Here is a 23415-nt window from a genome sequence, read left to right as displayed (position 1 = left end):
ATTACATATTTTAAGGGACTTTTTGCTTTGCCCTGTTTAAATCTTTCTGAACCTTAGATTTCAAACTTTCAAAAATATCTGAATGAACAAGTTCATTAATCTGAAACAAATACCCAAAAAAATATTTTAATTCCTTAAAACCCCTCAATCACGCTGTGAACGTCTTTCAACCTGTTATAATCAAAGAATTTTAAAAATAGTATAGTTGTTTCTGTTTGCAGGAAAGAATATGTTCTATTCAAGTGCAACATTGTTTTTTTCAATTGTGTGTTTATTATAATCAAAAAGCATTGACTGAGTTCCCCAGAAGAAATTCTACTTGCTTTTGCAGAAATCAGTGCATAAATCATAGAAGTCCATAACCTTAAGGAAGCTGACAGATTATGGATTTTAATCTCCATTAATTCCATAGGTAACTAAGAGATTTCAAATTGGATTACTTAGAATTACACAAAAAGTTGCTCTACTTAAAATTTTCAATTTTCCATGTCAAATTGATATTGCATCAAATTTAAAAGTTAGACACACACAAAAAAATGAAAGCAACTTGAAAAGTCTTGGGATAAACTTGCCTCCACAGGCAATCAGATCTACTTTTCACTAACAATGAAAAGCTAAAAATGGAAAGTTAAATCTACATGGACCATGTAGAAAAATAGTGATCTAAATTACTAGCCCCAAAAGCAAGGATACCTGAGGCAGAAGACCAGGTGGAAGAGAGACTGGTTGTAATTACAAGAACCATGTGATGAAATATTAAGGCTAAAAATGAGGAAAATTAACCCCACACGTTTATGAGAAATTGGCGGGAAGAGTGTCTCAAATCTAGAAGCACATCAGACCTATATGCTATAAAACTTCATTTTAAGGTTATGAGGATCACTTACTTGAATTTCATCTATACTCAGATATTTTCTCTGATAGGACAAATAGGAAAATAAAAGTTTGATTTTTTTCATCTCCTCTACACACTAACAAATAATTTTCTACCATCTTGAAATTTTTCAAAGCTTTTTGAGAAACACACACAAATAATTTGGATTTAGTCGATTTTATTTACAGCTTTTTTTTTTTTTTTTTACATTTCAGAGCATTACACAATTACATTTTCTCATTTTCTGACCTGCAAACAGATACCTTAAACGGAAATATCTTTTAAAAATTATCAAATTAGGTACATCCAAAATGCAACAATTACACATATGACAATTAATTCACAAAGTGTAATTTACCAGGACGTATCCTAAGAATTTAGGAACAGCCAGTCAGGAGAAATCTGACCAAATTTAGCAATCAACTATTTACACATCCAAAGACAAACCTACCTAAACTCCCAAACCAGGAATTTGAAAGTTTTTGTTAAATCCCCATTGGACAAAAGAGAGTGATGATTCAAAAACCTAGTCAGCCTTGAAAGTCTTAACCCCAAATACCAGGCTCTTTGCCCAGTCTGCAACTGAATAGCAAGCATCTCAGTCTGTCAAACACCTAAGTATCAAACTCTTGCGCCATTATGCACATAGAAAGGCTAAGTGTTCATTAATTAAAAACAAGACGTCATTAAATATCCACACTATTACCACCCCCCGCCCCCAGCTCACCAGCCCTTACTGCAATCCCAAATATGCAACCTGTGTCACATAGTGACAGGCTCTATCTTATATATATATATATATATACACACATACATATATATGTGTATGTGTGTATGTATGTATATATGTATGTATGCATATACACACATATATGTATGTGTGTGTATATATATATAAATATACACACATACAGTACAAGGTACAAATGGCAATTAACAGTCCCTGCAAAAATTCATTTTCAGTTGAGGCTATGGCTCCTATGCCTTGGGATGGTTTGACTTCAAAACTGAAAAATACTGCTGAAATCTCACTTCCTTAAGACAAATTGATTGCTTGTTCAATTTTAGCTTCTCAGTCTAAAAATGGCTATAAGGTAAGTATAAAAAAGCAGCCAACTGAGTACAATTTCTCTCTCCGATTTGGCCAAGCTATTTTGTAGAAGTTACTCCTAACTAGACTAGAAAATCTGTGGCGCCTTCCGATGGTTCTTGCCTACCTTACTGTCCATGTTCACGTTTCAAACTGTGTCAACAGAGCCCGCACTTCAGGGGTCAGCTGCTTGGCAGCCTTAGCCGCCTCTGTGATAGCCTTGCGATACAGGCCCTTTCTCTTCTTATTAAAGCGTGACTGGAAGTTTTCTAAAAAGGGGGAGAGTTGCGAAAGAGCAAGAAAAGAGGTTGTTGGAGACCCAAACCATGAAATACGGGCCTCCTGTCGGACTAAAAGGCCGCTATCTTTCCGGCTCACAGTTATAGTAAGAATACGGGCTGGCCACCAAGGAAAGCCATAGATCTTGGCCCAAACAATGTCCCCTACACATATGGTCCTGCCATCTGGTGTGACGCATTTAGAGACGTTTTTGGAAAAGACTTTCATTTTCAAGGAATTACTGAGCTTTTTCTCTTCCTTTGAAGAGGAGGAAGTGGAGGAGGTGGAAGGTGCATGCATACTGCCTGGAGGAAAATCAAAGCTTTCAGAAGAACTACACTCAGAGTTGGAGGATTTCAAATCATCTGTGCTATCAATGCTACACACGGAAGCACTGGAAGAGTCAGGTTTCTTTTGATTTAGGGTCATGTAAACAGAGATACTGCTTTTGCTGCCCTTTTTGCCCAGTGTCTGTGGTTCATCCCGCTCACCAGGCACAAGCACGTCATTGGTGTCCTGAACCTCACTGCTGGCCTCTTCGGGGCCTTTTGAGGGACTCTGATTTTCTGAAGGGGCCTCACCTGCTGAGCGGGTGGAGGTGCAGCGAGACTGGGGCTTGGGTGCCATCTTGCCACTCCGCATTTTCTCAAGTCCTGTCTTCAAAGAAGAGTCATTCTCTTCATTCCTGTACCTCTGTGGTTTTAAACGAACCCGGGGTGGAAGGGAACCTGAGCTAGGACTCTGATATCGACGTGTGAAATGGACTTTTGAGTGTGCATTTTTGGATGTAGAGGTTTCGCTCTGCTTCTTCTGTGCCTTTTCTTTGGCAATTTTCAACACTTCCCGAGCTTTTGCATGATCCATGTTCTTACTCTGGAGCACTTTTTTAGTACTTAACTGAGCTTTTGATGTATTTGCCTGAGCAGAAACTTTGACTACTCTGCCTCTGCTGTGAGCAATACTGGAAACCTTAACCACAGTATTTCTTCTCTGGCTTTCATTTTGGTTTTTCCCATCCACTTTATGGTCAGTTTTCAGTTTTTTGTTCACAGTAGTTACACTTTCATTTTTCCGTTTCTTGTCTTCGTATTTAGAAGAGTCACTTGCACTGCTACCTTTTCTAATTTCCTTTTTTTCAGCAACAACACTGTTTTTACATTTGTCACACAGGACTTGCCTGGGTCGTAGTTTAATAGCATTCATTATTGAAGTAGGCTCTTCCCTGTACATTTTTCGTTTGGGTCGCTTGATTTTCCGAGGAGGTGGCTGAGGTATTGACTGGTTATATGTGTCCCTGATAAACAAAGGGGGAGGATAAGGTGCTCCTTCATGGAAGAGAGGTGGTGGTTTGCAAGTCCACAGGCTTTCAGCCAGGCTCGGCTCGGGAGGCGAGACTGGAGAAGGGTCATCAGGAACAGCACCGTTCACTTCACGCTTGACTTCCGTCCCTTCTTGGAATGTATTACTTTGGAGCTGCATGGCTTCAGGTTTGTCCTTATATTCCCTTTTGGGAAATACTGTCACAGGGATCCCATGGGGCCCAAACCTTGGAAAGAAATGAAAGAAAAAAAGAAGTCGTTAAGTAAGTGTCTAAGATTCAGTTTCTTAAACTGCAACAACACCTAATGTTTGTTTGTATGGCTTTCCTGAAAACTATTTCATATTAAAGAATAAAAACAAATACCAACTGACCACCTCACACCCAAAATCCCAAAGCCCTTCAATTTTTCATTGGTCCCATATCTTAGGGCTAAACAGATTATATGTCTAGGTATAAACTCAAACGATTGTTCTAAGCAGTGCCAGAATAACTGAGATTATTTAAAACAGACCTTTCAGTCTTGGATCAGAAAGGCATTCATTCTATCAGGTAGCTTAATATGAAATGACATTTGATATTACATTCGCTGGACTACGGGCAAGTCTAGTAAATGCGACTATGAATCTGCAACATACATATCTCTCTCTGGTTATATGAGCTTTCAAAAGCTTCACAAAACAAATTCAGCCTTAACTATCCCAAAACACTGAATCAGTAAAACCCCATCTCAACTTTGTTTAATCACTAAAGACTCAAAGACAGCTGTGCTCCCTTAACTCATCTTGCACCCTAACTCTTCAGCCCTTCATCTACCTCCTGCCCCGCAAAATCATAAAAATATGAGACATTCAGATGCTCAAGTTAGCACACAAGCAGACAGGTATAGAGCTGTGGCTTTCTAACTGTTTAAAACACACATCACACATTAAAAAAATATTTTCACACTGCAATCTAAAACATTTATGTATACATGCATGTATACATATATAAATAGACATGCCACAGTTTCACTAAATACTTTTAACCTCATATTATGTAATATGACACATTACATGGATTTTAAAACTGGTCCCGACCAAATTTGCAAAGCACTGGTACAGAACATGAATCTTTACAATTCTCCGTTTCTAATAAAACAGGGGTCAACATAACCTTGTTTCTCATGTAGACTTAGAAATCACTGTGGTTTAATCCTCCTGGGCTAAACATCAAGAACTCTTAAAGCTAAACTTGCCACACTCAGACTCCTGCACATAAAAATAAAGTCACACTACCAAAAAAATGTCATCATATACATGTTAACACATTACTTTTAAGCACTATTTGATGCTGTTTGAATACCAGTGAATACAATTCTAATGTCAATCCTTTAAGGCAGAGGTGCTTAGAACCCACGGACCAGCTTCAGGCAGCCTGAACTCATAAGATGCGAATGTTTTACATGTCTGTTTTTCATGAGAATGAGTCTTGGTTCTCATACTCTCTACTCTCTAAAATGTCCTTATGTCCCCCAAAGGGTTCAGAATATCTCTGTTGGGAAGAAATGTTGAGATTACATTCTTAGGACTATAAACACACCCAAACGCGGACAGGGATATAGTAAGAGCCAACACCACTAAATTCTATCTGGTTCTAACACCCAAATCATTTTCTTCCTGAAGTCTTCTATTTGGTGACCACAAACCAACAGTTTGAGAGAAATACTTACAAACTACAAAGGAAGAGGAAAGCTTTTACCTAGGGTGGGGCAAATTTGAATCTGGGCTAATCCACAAAGGACACTCTCCTCTATCAGACTTTGCCAAGTGGCTTTCTATTCTAGTATCTAGTACTTAATGTTGGCTTGCTATTTACTTGCAAGGCACTCTGGGCATTTAGCCTGTTCTCTTATATGCTCAATGACCACTTTTTCAAGATGACAGAACAAGACAGGTGATTCTTGGATTTTAACATAGAGCTATATAAAACAATGTAACTTATCTATGGTGAGAACCACAACTGGTATTAGCAATAAAATTTCTACCATTTAAGAAGCTATCATTTTGCCCCCCTGCACTCTCACATGGTGTTTTCACAGTGGAACAAAAAAAACATGCCATTCCTTTATTAGGCATAACTAAAACCATAATCATCCTAATGTTTGAGGTAAACTTTCACACCTGTTCTTACCAACTCTATATCCATAGGTGTTACTAAACCTCACTAGATAATAGTTTTTGTGTAAATGGGTAACACTATTTCCTACCACTAAGGATTCAGGTAAGGATTAACAGGAAAAGGTCAGCCATTTTTCTTGACTAAAATTTACTTCATTTAATTAATTTGATCCTATTTTCAACTAATTTACTAGACTTAAGGAACATTTCTATAACCTTAATTTATAATCTCAAAGTGGGATGATCTAGCCAATTATTTTAGAACTTTATATCAAATAAGCTGTGGAATCTGATATTTTTGCTCAGAGAGTTTAATAAAAACATTAATTTCATACCTGGGGTTTTTCCCTCGCCTTTCCCTCTTAAGCATATAAAATACAAGCATTAAATGTTTTGTTTTTTTTTTACTAACACAGGAAGGCACTTCATTGTGTAATATGGCACCGAAAGAGGGGGTGGGGGTGGGGGGAGCCAAGCTGATAACTGTGAGTGGTGCATGACTGGCAAAAGCAGAAAAATATTTGTTAAGGAAACTTTCTCAAAGGACCAGAAAGATTAAATCACTTTAAGAAGAAAAGGGGTATCAACGTACCACTCCATCTCAGTTGTCTCCCTACTATGTCTCCCTAACATGGGCAACACTTAGTAACTAAGGGTGGAGATGCTGGTTGAGATATCAATTTCTAGGATCACAACTATGATTTAAATTTTTAAAATCAGAGTGTAAATATATGAAACTGCAATGAATCCGTTTCATCTATGTATGTATATACAGATGCTCACATAAAATATATTTGTAACTATGCTCAAAAGTTTGAAAACCACTAATTTACGATACTGTAACCTTAGTAAGAATATAAAGTAGCTACAAAACTATACCCTCTTGGGGCACCTGGCTGGCTCAGTCAGTAGAGCATGTGACTCTTGATCTCAGTCAGAGTCATGAGTTCAAACCTCAGGTTGGGCATGGATTTAAAAAAAAAAAGAAAAAAAAGGTCAGGTCTTAAAAAAAAAAAAATCACAAAATCTAATTTCTCAAAATCTGCAACATAATACTCTGTGGTGGTTGAAAATGGAGATTCCTAAGCCCTTGCCACAAGACAATCCTAAGACCCTCCCCTAGGGTGGAAGGCAGAATTTAAATTTTTAACAAGAACTTTTGCTTTCGCTTTTTCTAAGGTGAAGGTATTTAGGTCTCCTTTGAGTGTTCAAAGGGTGACCTCAGCAGAGGAAGACTTCAATCACGGAGAGGTGGAAGGCTGACTAACATCCCTTGCCTGAGCTTTTTCTAAAAGAACTTTTCACAAATACTTGAGTAATAAATAAGACACAAAGCATCTTTCCTCTTTTCCTCACCCCTTCTTTGTGCAGCACAAAGGTATTAATGTATCAGGGACTCATCCTAACCCTTACCTATTTTCAGTATCTTTAACCACTACCCAAAAACTCTAAAGGAAAAATATTCAGGTATTATAGCTTAATTAAAAATAGCTCCTGGGTACCTTGGCTAGTTCAGTCAGTAAAGTATCCCAACTTTGGCTCAGCTCATGATCTCATGGCCTGTGAGTTCAAGCCCCTGCAGTGGGCTCTGTGCTGACAGCTGACAGCCTGGATTCTGCTTCAGGTTCTGTGTCTCCCTCTCTCTCTACCCCTCCCCTGCTCACTCGCTCTCTCTCGCTCTCAAAAATAAGTAAACCTTTAAAAAAAATTAAGAAAAAAAAAAAAAAGCTACTGGGGCACCTGGCTGGCTCAGTTGCTGGAATATGTGACTTTGGATCTCAGGATTGTGAGTTTGAGCCTCATGTTGGGTACAGAGATTACTTTAAAAATCTTTTAAAGAAATTAATAATAAAAACAAAAAAAATCTTTTAAAGAGGTGCCTCGGTGGCTCAGTCGGTTCAGCACCTAACTTCAGCTCAGGTCATGACCTCGTGGTTTGTGAGTTTGAGTCCCGCATCGGGCTCTGCACTATCAGAGTCTGCTTGGGATTCTCTCTCTCCCTCTGCCCCTTCCCCACCTAAGCTCGCTCTCTCAAAATAAACTTAAAAAAAAATTTGTTTTTTAATCTTTTAAAAACTTTTTTAAAAAATAAAAATAGCTTCCGAGGAAAACCAGGTGAAGTACACCAGAGACCTCTCTGAACTATCTTGGCAAATTCCTGTGAATCTATAAAATTAAGTTTTAAAACTAGTTATCTTCTTAATAATTTTGGAGTAATGAATGCCAAAATCTTGAGGAGGGAGAATACTGGTGCTTGTTATTTTGTGTCAAGGCAAGAAAGAAAGGAAAAGTATCCTCAGCTAATGTAAAGGTGAAACCAATGTAATATAAAGTATTTAATACAGCAAAATTCAAAATGTGACTATTAGAGGAATGATAAGAATGTTTTCTAATATTTGGGTTCTACTTTAGAGGTCTGAATTCCATGGAGGATTCTAGCTTTGACTAAATGAAGCTCTTAATCACCCAGTAATAAAATTATGATATTTGCTTAAGATTTCTAGCATTACCAATCAATCCTATACCTAAATTAGGCATCACTTCTTAGAGTAAAAATTATCATTCAAATTCCCTTTCCACAGGAACACTTCAAACAAAGCAAAAAATGTTTACCAACAACTCTTACCTCTTATTCTGAAAGTGTTTTTTAAATGCCGGTATTTTGTTTATCTGCATTAACTTCACAGCAACCTCAATCACCTCATCTCTGACCTAGGATTATACTCTTTTCCTTCCTGCTTACAACAGTTTAACAGTGCACAACTGATTCTCATTTTCTTCCTTCAAATTCTGGTTGCCAAGCTCCAACTGTAGGAGGAAATTCTTTTAAAAATATTGTACAGTAAAAATAAAGAAACAAAAAACTAAGGTATTCCTATTTTAGGCAAGCAAACAGGGGTCCCGAGGAATTCAACACTCAGAAAATAATTCAGGAGGTTAGCTGAGACAGACCCCAGTGTTCTGGCTGAACCAGACCTCCCTCCAATAAACAGAAAACAAAAATAAACTTTTCCTTCCCAGAATTATGTTCTCTTAAAGAATCTACAGTAGGAAAAAAATTATATGCAGTTAACCACTTGAAAAATAATAATCCTGATTTATTTCAAGTCAAGTAGATGTTTTCAGAAATCACTTCTTCCTTAAATTAGCAACAGGCTAACTCATAAAGGAGGAAACCGTAAAGCACGATTTTGGTTCACATTACATCTCTGGAGATTGGTTATCATGTCAAAATTTAATCTTAGGACAAATGAAATTAATAAGCTGTACACAACCGAAAATTTTACAAAATAAAAATGTGCCTCTAAGCCCCCCAAAATTAAAACTTCACGCCTGTACACACAGTTCTGGGTATATATCCAAAATAACTGAAAACAGGGTCTCAAAGAGATAATTGCACACCTGTGTTCATAGCAGCATTATTCACAATAGCTAAGAAGTGGAAACAATCCAAGTGCCCATCAAAAGACAGATGGGTAAATAAAATGTGGTATGTACATACAATGGAATATTATTCAGCCTTAAAATGTAAATTGTCACATGTTACAACATAAAGATAAACCTTGACATTATGCTAAGTGCAATAAGTCAAAACAGATACCATATGATTCCACTATAAGACATCTAAGTCAGTCAAATTCAGAGAAACAAAGTAGAATGGTGGTTGTCAGGGGCTGGGGGAAGGGGAAATGGGGAGTTATTTCATGGGTCTAGAGTTTTAGTTTTAGAAGACTGAAAAGTTCTGGAGATCTGTTTCACAACAACGTGAACCTACTTAACACTAGTTACGGAACTACACACTTAAAACTGGTTAGGATGGAACACAATATGCGCCTTTTAAAATTTAAAAAGAATTTTTAATTATATATCTACCTAATACAGAAGGGAAAAGTTTGATGAGCAGTATATTTTCATGGTAGTAATGGAATGATTAGTGCAAGGGAAAGAGTCACTACACTGAGGAATAACAGAACAATACCTTGACCTGAGGACAATCCAAGTGAACAGCACCAATGAGGGCAAATAAGGATTATGTGCCTGCAGACGTGGTGCCCTGAGAACACCGCCCTGCCTGTATAGCTTGAACCTCACGTAAGCAACTATCAGACAAACCAATATTGAGGAAAAGTCCCTATTACATGTAGACTATATTATATGGCAACTAAATGCAATACATGGTCATTTACTGGAGGAGGAAAAAAGCTTTAAAGGACATTATTGGGAAAATTGACAAAATGAAATATGGGCTGCAAATTAAAAGTCCTTTGTGAATGTTTCCTGGATTTGAAAACTATATTGATTTAAGAAATAAATGCACAAGTATTAAGAGGTAAAGGACAATGATGTATGCAACCTACTCTCAAAATAGTTCAAGAAAAAAATACATTTAAAGAATAATAAAGCAAACATGGCAAAATGCTAAAAAATTAGTGAATCTAGATAAAGGGCTTATTATAAGAGTTCTCTGCTGTGTTTGAAATTATTTTAAGATAAAAAGGTTTTAAAAATTAATTGGGGCACCTGGGTGGCTCAGTCGGTTAAGCTCCCGACTCCGGCTTAGGTCATGATCTCGCAGTTTGTGAGTTCGAGCCCCGCATCGGGCCGTGTGCAGACAGCTCAGAGCCTGGAGCCTGCTTCGGCTTCTGTGTCTCCCTCTCTCTGCCCCTTCCCCACTTGCGCTCTGTCTCTCAAAAATAAATAAACATTAAAAAAAAATTTTTAATTAGTTTTTAAAAGGTATAATCTTAAATTTAGTTCACCTCAACTCCACCAAAACATTTAAGCAAAGAAGGTACATAAAAAAGAAAAATTGGAGGCACCTGGCTGGCTCAGTCAGTAGAGCACGCAACTCTCGATCTCAGGGTCATAAGTTCAAGCCTCACACTGATGCAGAGCCTACTTAAAAACAAAAATTTGTCCTACTTAAGCAGAAATGCCAACAAATGCACTTCAAGTACCACTAAGCACAAAATCTATATTCAGATACAACTATGCTAATTATTCACAGTATAAAACCAAGCCTCAGTCCTAGAACCCAACTTCAGTAGGCAAGACCAGAATGTAATACTTGTTGCCAAAAAACTACAGACTTGAGAGGGAAGAAATCAGTGGATTAGTGACCAGGCAATGAGCTTTGTAGGAAATGGCCTACACCGAGAAGGACCTAGACAGATTTACTGAAGAGTGAAACAGGGAGTGGTAAAAAGCGGTTACCCATTTGTGAATGCTGGTAACCAATTTAAGCTGGTTTAAAAAAGTGAAACACTGGGGCGACTGGGTGGCTCAGTCAGTTAAGGGTCCAACTTCGGCTCAGGTCATGATCTCACAGCTGGTGGGTTTGAGCCCCAGGCCAGGCTCTGTGCTGACAACTCAGAGCCTGGAGCCTGCATCAGATTCTATGTCTCCCTCTTTCTCTCTTTGCCTCTCCCACACTTGTTCTATCTCTCAAAAATGAAAGAAAAGCAAGAAAAGAAAAGAAAAGAAAAGAAAAGGGAAAAAGAAAAAAGAAAAAAGAAAAGAAAAAGAAAGAAAAGAAAAGAGAAACAGTGAACAGGTGTCACAAAAAAATCAGCAGATGACCAGATGCACTAGGAGTCACCACAGAGCAACCTGATTCCCTATTCCATAGGAGAGAGGTAAGAATTCAGCTTACACAGGCAATAACAAAGATAATCCATCTGGCGGAAAGAGAACACATGCCGGAGACACTGTGCATGAGGGAGGGCACTGCTATGAAAGTTCGGTGAGAGGATGGTGAAGAGAGAAAACTAGTCACTTAAAACAAAACCAAGAAAGGGGCACCTGGATGGCTCAGTCCACTCACTAAGCATCTGACTTTGGCTCAGGTCATGATCTTGAGGTTCCTGAGTTCCAGCCCTGAGTTGGGCTTTCTGCTGTCAGCATAGAGCCTGTTTTGGATCCTCTCTCTCTCTCTCTCTCTGCCCTCTCTCTTGCTCTCTGCCACTCCCCCACTCACACTCTCAAAACTAAACTTTTTTTTTTATTGCCCCCCCCCCCCCCCCGCAAAAAGGACAAGACCAATGAAGGCTTCTGATTGTACAGTGATGGGATCGGAAGTGTCTCCATCATTTTGATAAAACTTTAGCTCAGAGACACCTGGGTGGCTCAGTTAAGTAACTGACTGTTGGTTTCAGCTAGGGTCATGATCTCACAGTCACAGGACCAAGGTCCAGCTCTCCCTGCCCCCCCCCCCAACCTCTGCTCTTCCCCTGCTTGTGCTTTCCCTCTCTCAAACAAATTTAAAAAAATAAAAACAGGCTCAGCCATGCTAGTCTTGTTCTATCATTTAATAAGTGTAAAGAAAAGCACAAAATTATATTCTTTTCCATCACTGAAATATGTCATTCTCAAAGCTAAGCCCTATTCAATGTTTTAAAAGCATATAGTAAGTAGAAACACTAGAAGGACTAAATTTCTCTGAGACTGTATCTTTTTCTTCATGACAAAGCCCAAAATTTCCTCAAAAGCCATCTGCCCCAAGCGGCAGTGCGTAAAAAAAAAAAAAAAAAAATACACCACACCATATATTTTGCAAGCATCTCCTACTTACTCATTCCCTAGTAAAATGTAACTGTCACTCTTCTTTATTAAAAGGCCAAGTTATACGTCACAGGTATCACCTGAAGCTTCTACGGTCCTTTTAAGGTGTTTTAAAGGTAAAGATTACACTGCAACATAACAGGATTTACGGTGAGTGTCTAGTCAAGCGAAACCATATTGCTTACATCTGCCACTTAGTTAATACATATAGCACTCACTATATGCTAACAACTATTCTAATATATACTTATTTTCACTAATTGATTTCATCACCACAACGCTTTTAGTGAAGTGTTAGACCTGTCCCCATTTTAGACAGGGTTAAGTAATCTTCCCACGATCACACGCTGGTACGTAGTAGAGCCAGCACATGAATCCGTGCAGTTAACCAAAGTCAGGTTCCTCACTGCTGCTGCTACGACCACTACCTCCGTTTCATCAAGTTACTTATCCTCTTTCTTCCACCTCCACTCCCCACTAAGGGAGAGGAGGAGCTGACAGCTCTATACGCTCTTTTCAGAACCCTGTGGAGATAGACACCCTTCCCAGTTCAGAATTTTTCTGGTTTTTGAGATAACAAGCAGCCTATCATCAAGCATATTAATACTTCAGCAATGAAATGAAAGAAAATTCACACTAAATGGGATAAGTAGATGTAAAGGTTTGATAGATAAATAGATGAAATAGTCACCAAAAAAGTAACAAAAAAGTTCAGTTTTAAGAGCTTTTTCGATACTGGAACTGCAGTTAAGTAACTTCAAAGAACTGTCATCTAGATTAATTGAGAATATGCATAATCGCTCACCTTAGGGCCTAGAACATAATAAGTAGGCACAATATATGGTAACTATTAAAGTTAAAATGTATTCATTTTATTAAATATAAGTGAATATGGATCATGTTTTTAATTAAAAACTACAAGTATTAAAAGAGCAATCTGCAGGGACTATGGGTACCCAAATGGGCAAGGAGGGAGGGAGGATGACTTTAGCAACAGAAAAACAAAACATGCACCAATTATAAACTAGAATCCCAGGAAATATCTTTTAAAATTAACTGGTAGGGAGGGAGGCTGCATAAAAATTTTTAAATAACATCTAAATTAAAAAATATATACTCAATCTTTGAAAAGTCTATTCAACCCTCTTATAAAATATGGATAGCTTTTGGAGGGGTCAGGGAGTTAAACACTAATAATTTCGATTTTAAGCTCCCAATCATGTACCTTCAACCAATCCTCTAAAAACCTACCTGGATAACTAAGTTTGGAAATAAAGATGGAGAGAACTATGGATAAACTTATGCTTCAGTCTTTTTTTTAAATTTTTTTTAATGTTTATTTATTTTTGAGAGAGAGAGAGAGAGAGACACACACACACATAGTGCAAACAGGGGAGCAGCAAAGAGAGGGAGACACAGAATCCCAAGCAGGCTCCAGGCTCTGAGCTGTCAGCACAGGGCCTGATGCAGGGCTCAAACCCACAAACTGCGAGATCATGACCTGAGCTGAAGTCAGAAGCTTAACTGACTGAGCCATCCGGGCGCCCATATGCTTCAGTCTTTTTCAAAGTAAAAATAGTAATAACATCTGTATGGTAGTCAAATTATTTAACTCCTTAATAGTAAACTCTTGATTTTTTTTTTTAACTGTTTATTTTTGAGAGAGCGTGCACAAGCTGGGGAGAGAGAGGGACAGAGGATTCGAAGCAGGCTCTGTGCTGACAGCAGGGAGCCCAGTGAAGGGCTCGGAACTCAGGAAGCATGTGTCAAGTCGGCTGCTCAACACCAGTCAAGAGCAGACAAATCTTGACTTCACTTTTATACATCACGTGGAGCAACACAGTTGACACCTTCCCAAGAAAATGAACACTGGTATCAAAGGATCCTTTTCATTAATGTGAACACTCATCAGTTTGCAAACTTTCTATTATGAATTCTAAGTACTTTTAATATCTCTTTTGTATTATGTCTAATGGGGTCCACCACACAGAGGCCTAAATGATTTCTCAGACTTTTTAAGACAATTTATTCAATTTATTTTTCTATTCGTATTTTACCAAAAACTGGCTGTTCAACAACTTACAATATTTTAGTCTTCAAATTATTTTCCAATTAAGCTATTCAGTAGTTGGCAAAACATCCCAGGACCATATATGAACCAACCCCATTTCCAAAAATGCCCAAAGTATTCACTAAATTGGAGTGAAGAGCAATTCCCCCCCCCCTTTTTTTTTTTTTTAAGAGACAGAGCAAGCCAGGGAGAGGCGCAGGAGAGATGTAATTTCAAGAAGGCTCCACTCCACCCTCAGCTCGCAGCCTGATGTGAAGCCCTCGAACCCACAACCCTAAGATCACAACCCCAGGCGAAACCAAGAGTCAAACACTCAACCAAACCACCCAGGCGCTCCAAGCAATTCATTTTTTTTTTTTTTAAGTTTACTTATTTGAGAGAGAGAGCACACACACACAAGCAGAAGAAGGGCAGAGCAAGAGGGAGAGAGAATCCCAAGCAGGCCCTGCGCTGTCAGCACCGAGCCCCGATACGGGGCTCGATACGGGGCTCGAACTCACAAACCTGAACTGAAATCGTGACCTGAACCTAAATCAAGAGTCAGATGCTTAACTGACTGAGCCACCTGGCACCACCCACCCCCCGAGCAATTCATATTTTAAAAGCAAGCAACTATTGCCCGGTTGAGAGAAGAACAAGGAATCTATCATTTCTACCCACCCCATCAAAATCATAAGCTAAATGGTAATGATAAAAACAGTGAAGTGTATTAGATTTAGACCATGATTGTTTTCTGATCTTAGAGAATTGCATATTGTTCAAAAAGGACATCTGTAAACTACCTACTAATATCTACCACTTAGAATTTCAGGCAATTTATTTAATCTCTCTGAGCCTTAGTGTCTTTATCTGTGAAATGGGGATTAGCGGAATTTACTTCATTGGATTTTCCAGAGAGTCAAGTGAAAACAATGTATACAAAGTGCTTGGCCTAGGACCTAGTTTAAGAGTGGGAAATACATAGTGGCTACTGTTAATTACAGAAAGTAAAGATTGGCAACCTTCCTAGAAGATGGGAATATGCAGACAGTGAAATCAAATATTTTGGAGGTATGAGTTTTAAAAGGCTAAAAAACACTATTCTATTTTAAGGTGACTATATAAAACTGGTCCAAGGAAAAAAGATAAAAGTTATAGACTACTAAATTTCTAGTGGGTAACCAGATTTAGGATACCTATTTGCCAGTTCTATACTAAGGATCTAGATTTGCCACACAAGTGGCCCATCTCCACATGTACTGCTTACTTTGTAATTACATCCCAATCAAAATTAACCAGTAACTTTTAAAACAGGTTTAACAAATTTATGGTCCTATTTTGGCAAAACCACTCCTTAAATATTAGTTATCTCCAAATATGGTACAAGAATCACCTGCATCAGAATCATCTTGGTTAAAACTGCAAATTGGAGCTTAAGCACATTTGTTTGGAGAACCACTGCCCAACATGTTTAGCAAAAACATTCTGTTAAATCCACCCAGTATAACTTAACCTCCACTTACTCTCTTGCAAGATCAGACACTAACTAGAGCAAGCTCTGTTCTGCTGGTAATGTGTTCCTGAATCAATCCGGAATTTAGGAAGAACAGGGCCAATATCAAGAAATAAGGATGTACTTCATAGGCACAAATAACTATGAAGAACTTTTTTTTTTAATCAATGTGACATCAACTCAGCCATAACAGAGAAGATGAGCACATACTACACAAACTCTTTAATAGCTCCCCACAGAAAAACAGATCTTAGGAAGATTAAGCCGATTTTCATCAACTTTGCTTTAAAACAGTATATAGTGAGGTATGGTCTGTCTTACATATAAAAGGCTGAAAATTAGCCTCATTAGAAACCCCAAGTCCAATAAAACACGCCTGGCATAGTTTGTGTCTACATCTAGTTTATCTAGTTTATAAAATTTAGCTTTAAAATCTGTTTTTAATAGCATGATGTTACAGGATTCTTTACACTCAAACTAGGTTTTTAATGTCCAACAATTATCACCTCTTAAAAAGAAAATCCTGCAGTCCAACATGCTATGGAAGAGCGCACTCTCAATACAACATATATATTGATTTAGTAGTGGGTGTCCTAAAACTGTCTGGGTCAGAAAGTAGTTGGCACTTGCCTCTGTGCTATCTTACTATGGGAACCTTTTATCAACACCTTGGGATATAAGCAGTATAATCACCAAAAAAAAATAAATAAAATAAAAATTTAAGTGTTTTAAATACGTACAACTCAACACAAGCATTCAAGCATACTACTTCAGGACCTAAATTCTCAACCTGGATGCTTAATATAAGCTACTAATACCACTACTCACTGCTTCACCAGAATGGCTGTATATTTTTCCCACCAAAAGTAGAGCTATTGCACCATACGTTTCATGGTCTCTGTAAAGAAAGAAAATCATTGTCTTGGTTTATATTTCCTTAAAAAAAACAAATAAATTTTCTACAAACTGTTTTAAGAACTTAGTGAAATCTGAAGTTTTTTAAAGAAATCACCTCAATTCTTTTTAATGCAACAGTACCCCATAGACACACACAAGTCAATATTTGTAAAAGGTCAAGTCTAAAATGTAACTAGCTGCAACTTGTAATAAGCATGTACCACAAAATTAAAATGCACAGGGTTTTTAAGCATAAACATTTACTTCATGACTCCTTAATTCATATCAGATCAAAAAAAATGGAATTCAGAGAGATTTTTCAGGATTTCAAAGTAGCTTTAGAACTACTTTTTAAGATGTGGAGAGCAGTAATAAACAATTTAAATGATCCCTCTGTGTAGTTAGAAACCATAGGTCCCGGTATATACTGTTCCTTCAGGTAGGGATTGAGAAGGCTGAAACTACGTTTTCAGAAACTGGGGCTGCAGCCTTTTGCCCTCTGCAGAAAATCTTCACTGGTTAAATTTTTCTATATTTGGAATTATTAAAGTTGAAAGTGTGTTTAAGCGATAGGTCTACGGTGTGCAAGCAGGCAAGTGATACCTGTATCATTTCTACTGACCCAAACTAGGGAAGAGAGGCTTTCAAAAGAGGTCCTGAGGGGACTGTGGCTGTTGCACCTTCAGTTTGCTCCTGAAGGAAAAGAACTACTTTTAAAAATCATGAAAATTCATCCAATGGGATGCAACTGGAAAAAAATCCAGAATGTGGAAAGTTCTGCCAAAGTCAACGGTTTAACAAATAAACTGCAAGGGAATAAATGTAACAGCAAGAGAACTACCAAAGAAAAACTTATGAAACTCATCAACCAATTACTAAGTATAAACTTTATTTGGATCCTAATTTGAACAAAACTTAGATACTGACTGAGATGTTAATTTTGAGATGCACTATGAAATTTTTACACTGACTGGCCACAGGATAATAGAAAGGAACTGCTGCCATTATTTGGGCTGTGGTAACAACAGTACAATTATGGTTTTAAAGTTCTTATCTTTTCAGAGATCTATACCAAAATTCTTATGGTAAAGAAACAGGTTTAGAATTTGCTTCAAAATAATCCAGTGGAGGTGGGCATATGATGAAAGGAGTGTGACTAAGAATTGATGAACGTCAAAGCAAGAATGATACATACAAGGAGGTTCATTTCCCATAATAAAATACAAAAGAAAATTATGGTACAACCACTGATTTTATTATTCTAAAATAATCACTAAGATAGTTTAGCAACCTGAAGGAATGCTTATTATATAATGCTAAATGAAACAAATGTATTTATGTCAAAATTTCAAAAGCTTAAGATTAAGGAAGAAAAGGGAGTAAGAAAACCAAACTGAATTTGTGGGTTAGTTGATTATTTTTATCTGCTAGTATTATTGTCATTACATATTGCTAATGAAATCAGGAGTAGGCATGTAATTTAAACTACCTAAGAGAGCTGGGTATAAAACAACAGTGGAGGAACCTAGAATAAACTAAAGAATGCCTGAAAGGGTATTCAGTTTCATAAATCCTAAGCTACATAAAAGCAGTTTTTAACCAGATATTCAAGTATCTTCATTTTTAGGTGACCATGTCATTTAAATAGTAGCCAAAGCAAGCTACTTTGAAGATATGAGGAGGAAGTAATCAAACTGGGGTGGTACAGGAAAACCAGACCTCCTGGTCACCCTATTTATTTTACACAAATACATAAACTGAGGGATGAAGTTTGTTTAATGTTTGGGTTTGTGAACTGCCTAAAGTAAAAATGAATTATCCTCACAGACTACAGACTGGAGCCCAAAGAAGCATAAAGATTTGCCCAAAGTTACAGTGTTAACTAGAAAGCCTGGCGCCAGGAGTCAGACCCCAATTACTCTGACACTCTGCCCAGATCAATCTACTTTTCAATAAGTGGTACTACCACTTTCTTTTTTCTTTTTCAATCACATGTGTCCTATTCCTTTTCTCCACAAAAAAGATTCTCCTCAAAAATGTGTTCTTCAATCAAATAACTAAAAATAAGGCAAAAAATAATACAATGACAGGAGGGTGAAGAACATCAAATGCTTACAAAAGCAGACTCCGGATCAATCCATATATATGAAAAGCTGTACACTAGGACTGAACACTTTTCTACATAGTGAACAACTCTTCCAACGTTAAAAGACATTTCTGTACCATTCATAATGTCAGAATAAAATAATCAAAAGCATTAACTGGCCCTTTTAAAGATTGAAGAAAACCATGCACATACATTGAGGCACTTAGGAGTCTCCCAAATGTAATTCTTTCCTGTCTCCTTGAACAAGAACCAAGACTTCAGAGACTGCTTTGTGTTCTGCAATTTACAGCTAAGGAAATGGGGAAGGTGCAGAGCAGAAGGGTCTCATGGTTATTACCTGACTGAAGAATCTGCTTGGCTCCAACACTCATACCCTCTGTATTATCCCATATAACTACTGAAATCAAGATAGGCACTAAATTTCAGAAATCTGCAATTCTTTACTTACTGTTTAAAAGAAAATTTGCCAGCCCAACTTTCTAATATGAAAATAGAAAATGTATAGGCTTCAGAATCAGATCAACCTACACTTGAATCCTTACTTTGCCATAGGCGCAGTGACTGGCCAAATTAAATGAACTTCAATTTCCTCCTATATAAATGAAAAATACCACCAGAGTTATAAAGACTAAAACAAGTGGTACAATGCCTGGTACATAATAAGCACTCAATAGGAAGTTCTTGTTATTTTTAGCCAAAGGTTTAATTAAACAGCCAATTCAAATAGGATACAAACTGTTTTTAAAGCAGCTGATTACTATAGTCATGGTATAATCTATGAAGACTATCTCCTGGATCATCAGTTAACCCCAAACTGCACATGCAAGTATGCAATCAAGGTAAAGCACAGATTACAAAATATATGGACAGATCCATTTTTCCAAATTATATTATGAAAAAGAGATACCCAACTAGTCAATCATTTGTCCAATAATAATTCCTTCAAGTGCTAAATTTTAAAAACTCTGTTATTTCCTCACCAATTCCACAACGGCTACCTCCCATATATAAGCTTCCAGAAGGCAGGGACTGTATCTCATAACATTCAAAACACTAAGCGGTGCCTTAGTCACAGATGTGTTCAATAAGTATTTGTTGAAAGGTTGATATGGTTTCCTTAACGACCTTTTAAAAAAAAACTTTAATGACAGAATCCTTTCACTTTAAAACATTAAAATGCAAAAGGTTTGCAATAAAAATACCTCCTTCAAGCAAAGAAATTGCTGTCTATAAGAAGCATGGTTAGCAAAGTAGAACTCAAACAACAAATTGCAATTTCCTATCAAAGAAAATTTTTTAAAATAAAATAAAACACCAACACCATGAGCACCTCAACAGAGAAAAGCACTATCCATTCCATTGCCAGGAACAACTTACCTTTTTGCACCTTCCTTTTGCAGATTTGAAATCCAGATTCTCACACAATCACTGGCCTTCATTTCTGTTTGATTCAATAGCATACACACTACTGAGTCTCTCTCCTTCACTATTAAACGCATCAGTAGAAAGCACACTGGTCTTATTCTGCTTTCTAACTATGAAAACAAAAGTGCAAAAAGTCCTAATCCAAAATTCTCAAAAAAAAAAAAAAAAAAAAAAAAAAAAAAAAAACCAAAAAAAAAAATTTTTTTTTGAGATTACACAATGTACAGAAGTAATTAATTGTAAAGGCTCCAGCTCCCATCTTCCCCCCTGCCCAAACACTCTACTTCAACATTTCTTTTTTTTTACAAGCGCTTTCAGTATTTTAAATGTTTTTTTTTTCTCCCAAATAGGAAAAGGACTCTGGTATCTTGATGGGAGGACAAGAAATTTAAAATAAAACATATTAAAATAAGCCATTTCCAAACAGGTGAGACACCCATCAGAGTGTGTGCTGTTGCAGGAAACAGAATGGAGAGCCGTGAATGGGAGTCTCTGCACTTCATATCTGCAAAAGAAGAGAATAGAAAGATTAACTTTACTCTAGACTTAGAACACCTTCTTTACCTGTTTAAAGCAATGCCCTTAAACATTTTAAATCAGAGATGAAAATGACTAAGACAAAGGCTTATGGGTGAACTCAACCTTCTTGCCCTTAATACATAAATTTATACTATGTCTACAGTATTAGAAGTCAATATTTGAACAGTTTTATACCACACCATCTTGATATTACAGGGTAAAAAAAAAAATCTCTCTTCTTTAGGCTTTTCTTAAAACCATCACTTCAATTAGACAAATGTGCTTCCCTATTGCACAGTTATCTAGTGAGAATTAGTTCTAACAGTAAGAAAAACAGTCTGGAGGTTCATTTCTAACAAATACTCTTCCCCCTATAAGGAGTGACAGTTAACCTTCTGGGGACCCCAACGCACAACCCCTTTCTTAAACCTCGTTAAAGGTTAAGAAGAAAAGTGCCCCACAAGCAACGTCCCCCCACCCCCGCACCAGGTTCTCCGCAAAACTCCCGCATTTCGCGTTAACCCACCAGCCCCCAGAGGGGGTACACCAGGGCCACGTCAGGGACGGGGCTCAGGGGTGAGGGATGAGCTCCGCGAGCCCGTCAGGCACCCGCGTCCCCCACCTGGTGACACACCTGCCCTCGCAGGCGCCCACCTGGGGCAGGGACCGCCCTCTCCCGGGCTCGCGCTGATGCCCCACTCGGAGCGCGCGCCCCGCGCCGCACGGGACCCGAGGGCGTGCAGGCGGCGGGAGCCGGGGATGCAGGGGTCGTCCCGGCTCGCTCCCTCCCTAGGGACCAAGCGGGCCTGGGGGCGTGCTGGGGCGGGCGCAGTACCTTTTGGACAGATCCATGAGGACACCGGAGAAGAGCTTCTCCCCTAGACGGAACGACACGACGAGCGCGTCCTCAATGATGTGGTCCAGCGTGACCCGCACCTCCGAGCCGGGAATCAGCTGCGACACCGCGGAGTCCCCGCCCGCCGGCGGCACGAGCGCCGGGGCTGCGGGCTGGGGCAGCGGCGGTTCCTGGCGCTCCTCGGGAGCGGGGGGCTGCTCGGGCTGCGGTGCAGGGGAAGGTGGAAGCTCGGGCCCTCCCTGAGGCGCGGCTGCCGCCGGCTCCGCCACCCGAGCGGGCAGCTTCTCCTCAGCTTCCAGCTCTGGCCCCGCCGCCTCCGGGCTGCGGGAGAGCTCCCCCGGCGGCGGCGGTGGCGGCGGGAGCGGCGGCTCGTCGGCCTGGGGAGAAGACTGCTGCCCGTCGGCCTCGCCGTCCGGCACAGATGCTTCAGTCGCCGTGACCGGGAGGGGGTCAGTGCCAGCCTCGCTGCCGGGGATGGGCTCCATCTCCGGCTCGGCCTCGCCGGCGCCCCCCTCCCCGGGGGACGCTGCAGTCGCTGCCGCCTCTGCAGCCACGGCCGCCATTTTCTTCCTGGCTTCTCCCTCCTCCAGCTCGGGCTGCAGCGGCGGCAGCAGCGCTGCTTGGTTCCCTGGGCCTTCCCCTCCCTCCCTTGAACAGTTTCGTCCCGCCCTTTCCCTGCTGCTCGTTATTGGCACCGCGCCATTGGTTGCGCCCTATACCCCTCCCGCACTTGTGATACTCCATTGGCCAGGTGCGGGCGTCTATCACCCAGTCAGTCCCTCCCTCCCATGCAGAGTAGGAACTTCTCATTGGCGGGATGAGTTGTCAAATGTTGAATCTTAGAGGAGGAGTGAGGGGACGAGGGAAGTCACAAAAGCTGAGCCACATACTTGTCGCCTCTTTCTATTGGCTGAAAGAGGAAATAAAGTTTTATGGTTGGTCTACGCTCTTGCCCATTATCAGTCAGGCTTTCAGAGGTGGGATAAAGGAGAGAATCACGTAGCGTGCTAGTTCTTTCAAAGGCGACCGAGGGGAGGAGTAAGGGGAGTATGCGAGGGGAACAGCTTCCCAAGAATCCCTGCGCGGAGGCCCTTAGAATAAATGTTATTTCTAGGCGCGGACCTGCTTGCGGCCGCGTGTAGGCACGACAAGCTTCTTTGGAAGGCCATCTAAAGTTTGAAAATAATTCTTCAAACATGTTTTGAGCTCCTACTAGGGTAGGAACCGTGCTAGGTGTTGGAGATGAGAATGATGTGCAAGACATTCTCCATAACCCCGTGACAGACACTCCAGCCACACACAGGAGTGTTTTCCTTGACTTCTCTCCACTTTCTAGGAACAATGCACCTACTTTTTTCAAAGTAGGAAAATGCTGATGAAAAGAGGAGGGACACCATGCATACTGTGTTCAGCTGATGAATGTTCCAAAGAGCAGTCCTGAGGCATTTAGGGGCTTACATGTGAACATTGTTTGCTGTCTCCAAATTCACTGGAAAGTGGACGCACCTGGTTCCTTGCTTAAACCTTTTTCTTTCCTGGGCTCTCTGCCACAGGCTCAAAAACTCTTTTCAGTGTCCTAATGCTCCCACCTTAACGCTCTTCCCGTTTTAAGTCTCTTCATTTGTTATGTCTAGAAGAGTCTACTGAAGCCATTTATTTCAGATTGCACCTCAGAATCAGCCTATTCTCCAGAAGAGGTTGTAGGCACTGCGATTGCCAACAGAGGGAGGAGAGAAAAGTTGACAGTATTAAGGAGAGTAAAAAATG

General features: G+C 39.4%; 1 protein-coding gene across 8 annotated transcripts in view; it reads right to left on the bottom strand.

Annotated features, from left to right (window-relative positions):
* PWWP2A (PWWP domain containing 2A) overlaps nt 1–22309 on the bottom strand; it is a 35525-nt gene extending 13216 nt beyond the window's left edge. For 4 of the 8 annotated variants that reach the window (XM_043596878.1, XM_043596905.1, XM_043596916.1 and 1 more), the window contains exons 1-2: nt 21628–22298; nt 2825–3789 (exon numbers count right to left, since the gene is read on the bottom strand). In XM_043596878.1, the coding sequence (XP_043452813.1) occupies nt 2825–3789; nt 21628–22211 (1549 nt within the window). In that variant the 5' untranslated portion in view covers nt 22212–22298. Of the gene's footprint in view, nt 1–1039; nt 3790–8346; nt 13641–16672; nt 16743–20225; nt 20434–21627 lie in introns of those variants that run through there. The other 4 variants (XM_043596926.1, XM_043596885.1, XM_043596870.1 and 1 more) reach the window with 4 other exon arrangements.
* Nucleotides 22310–23415: the final 1106 nt, after the last annotated feature.

The sequence above is a fragment of the Prionailurus bengalensis genome, chromosome A1, assembly GCF_016509475.1.
Source record: "Prionailurus bengalensis isolate Pbe53 chromosome A1, Fcat_Pben_1.1_paternal_pri, whole genome shotgun sequence".
Classification (NCBI taxonomy): Eukaryota; Metazoa; Chordata; class Mammalia; order Carnivora; family Felidae; genus Prionailurus; species Prionailurus bengalensis.
The sequence above is the reverse complement of the archived record's forward strand: the minus strand, read 5'-3'. Positions and strand labels throughout refer to the sequence as shown.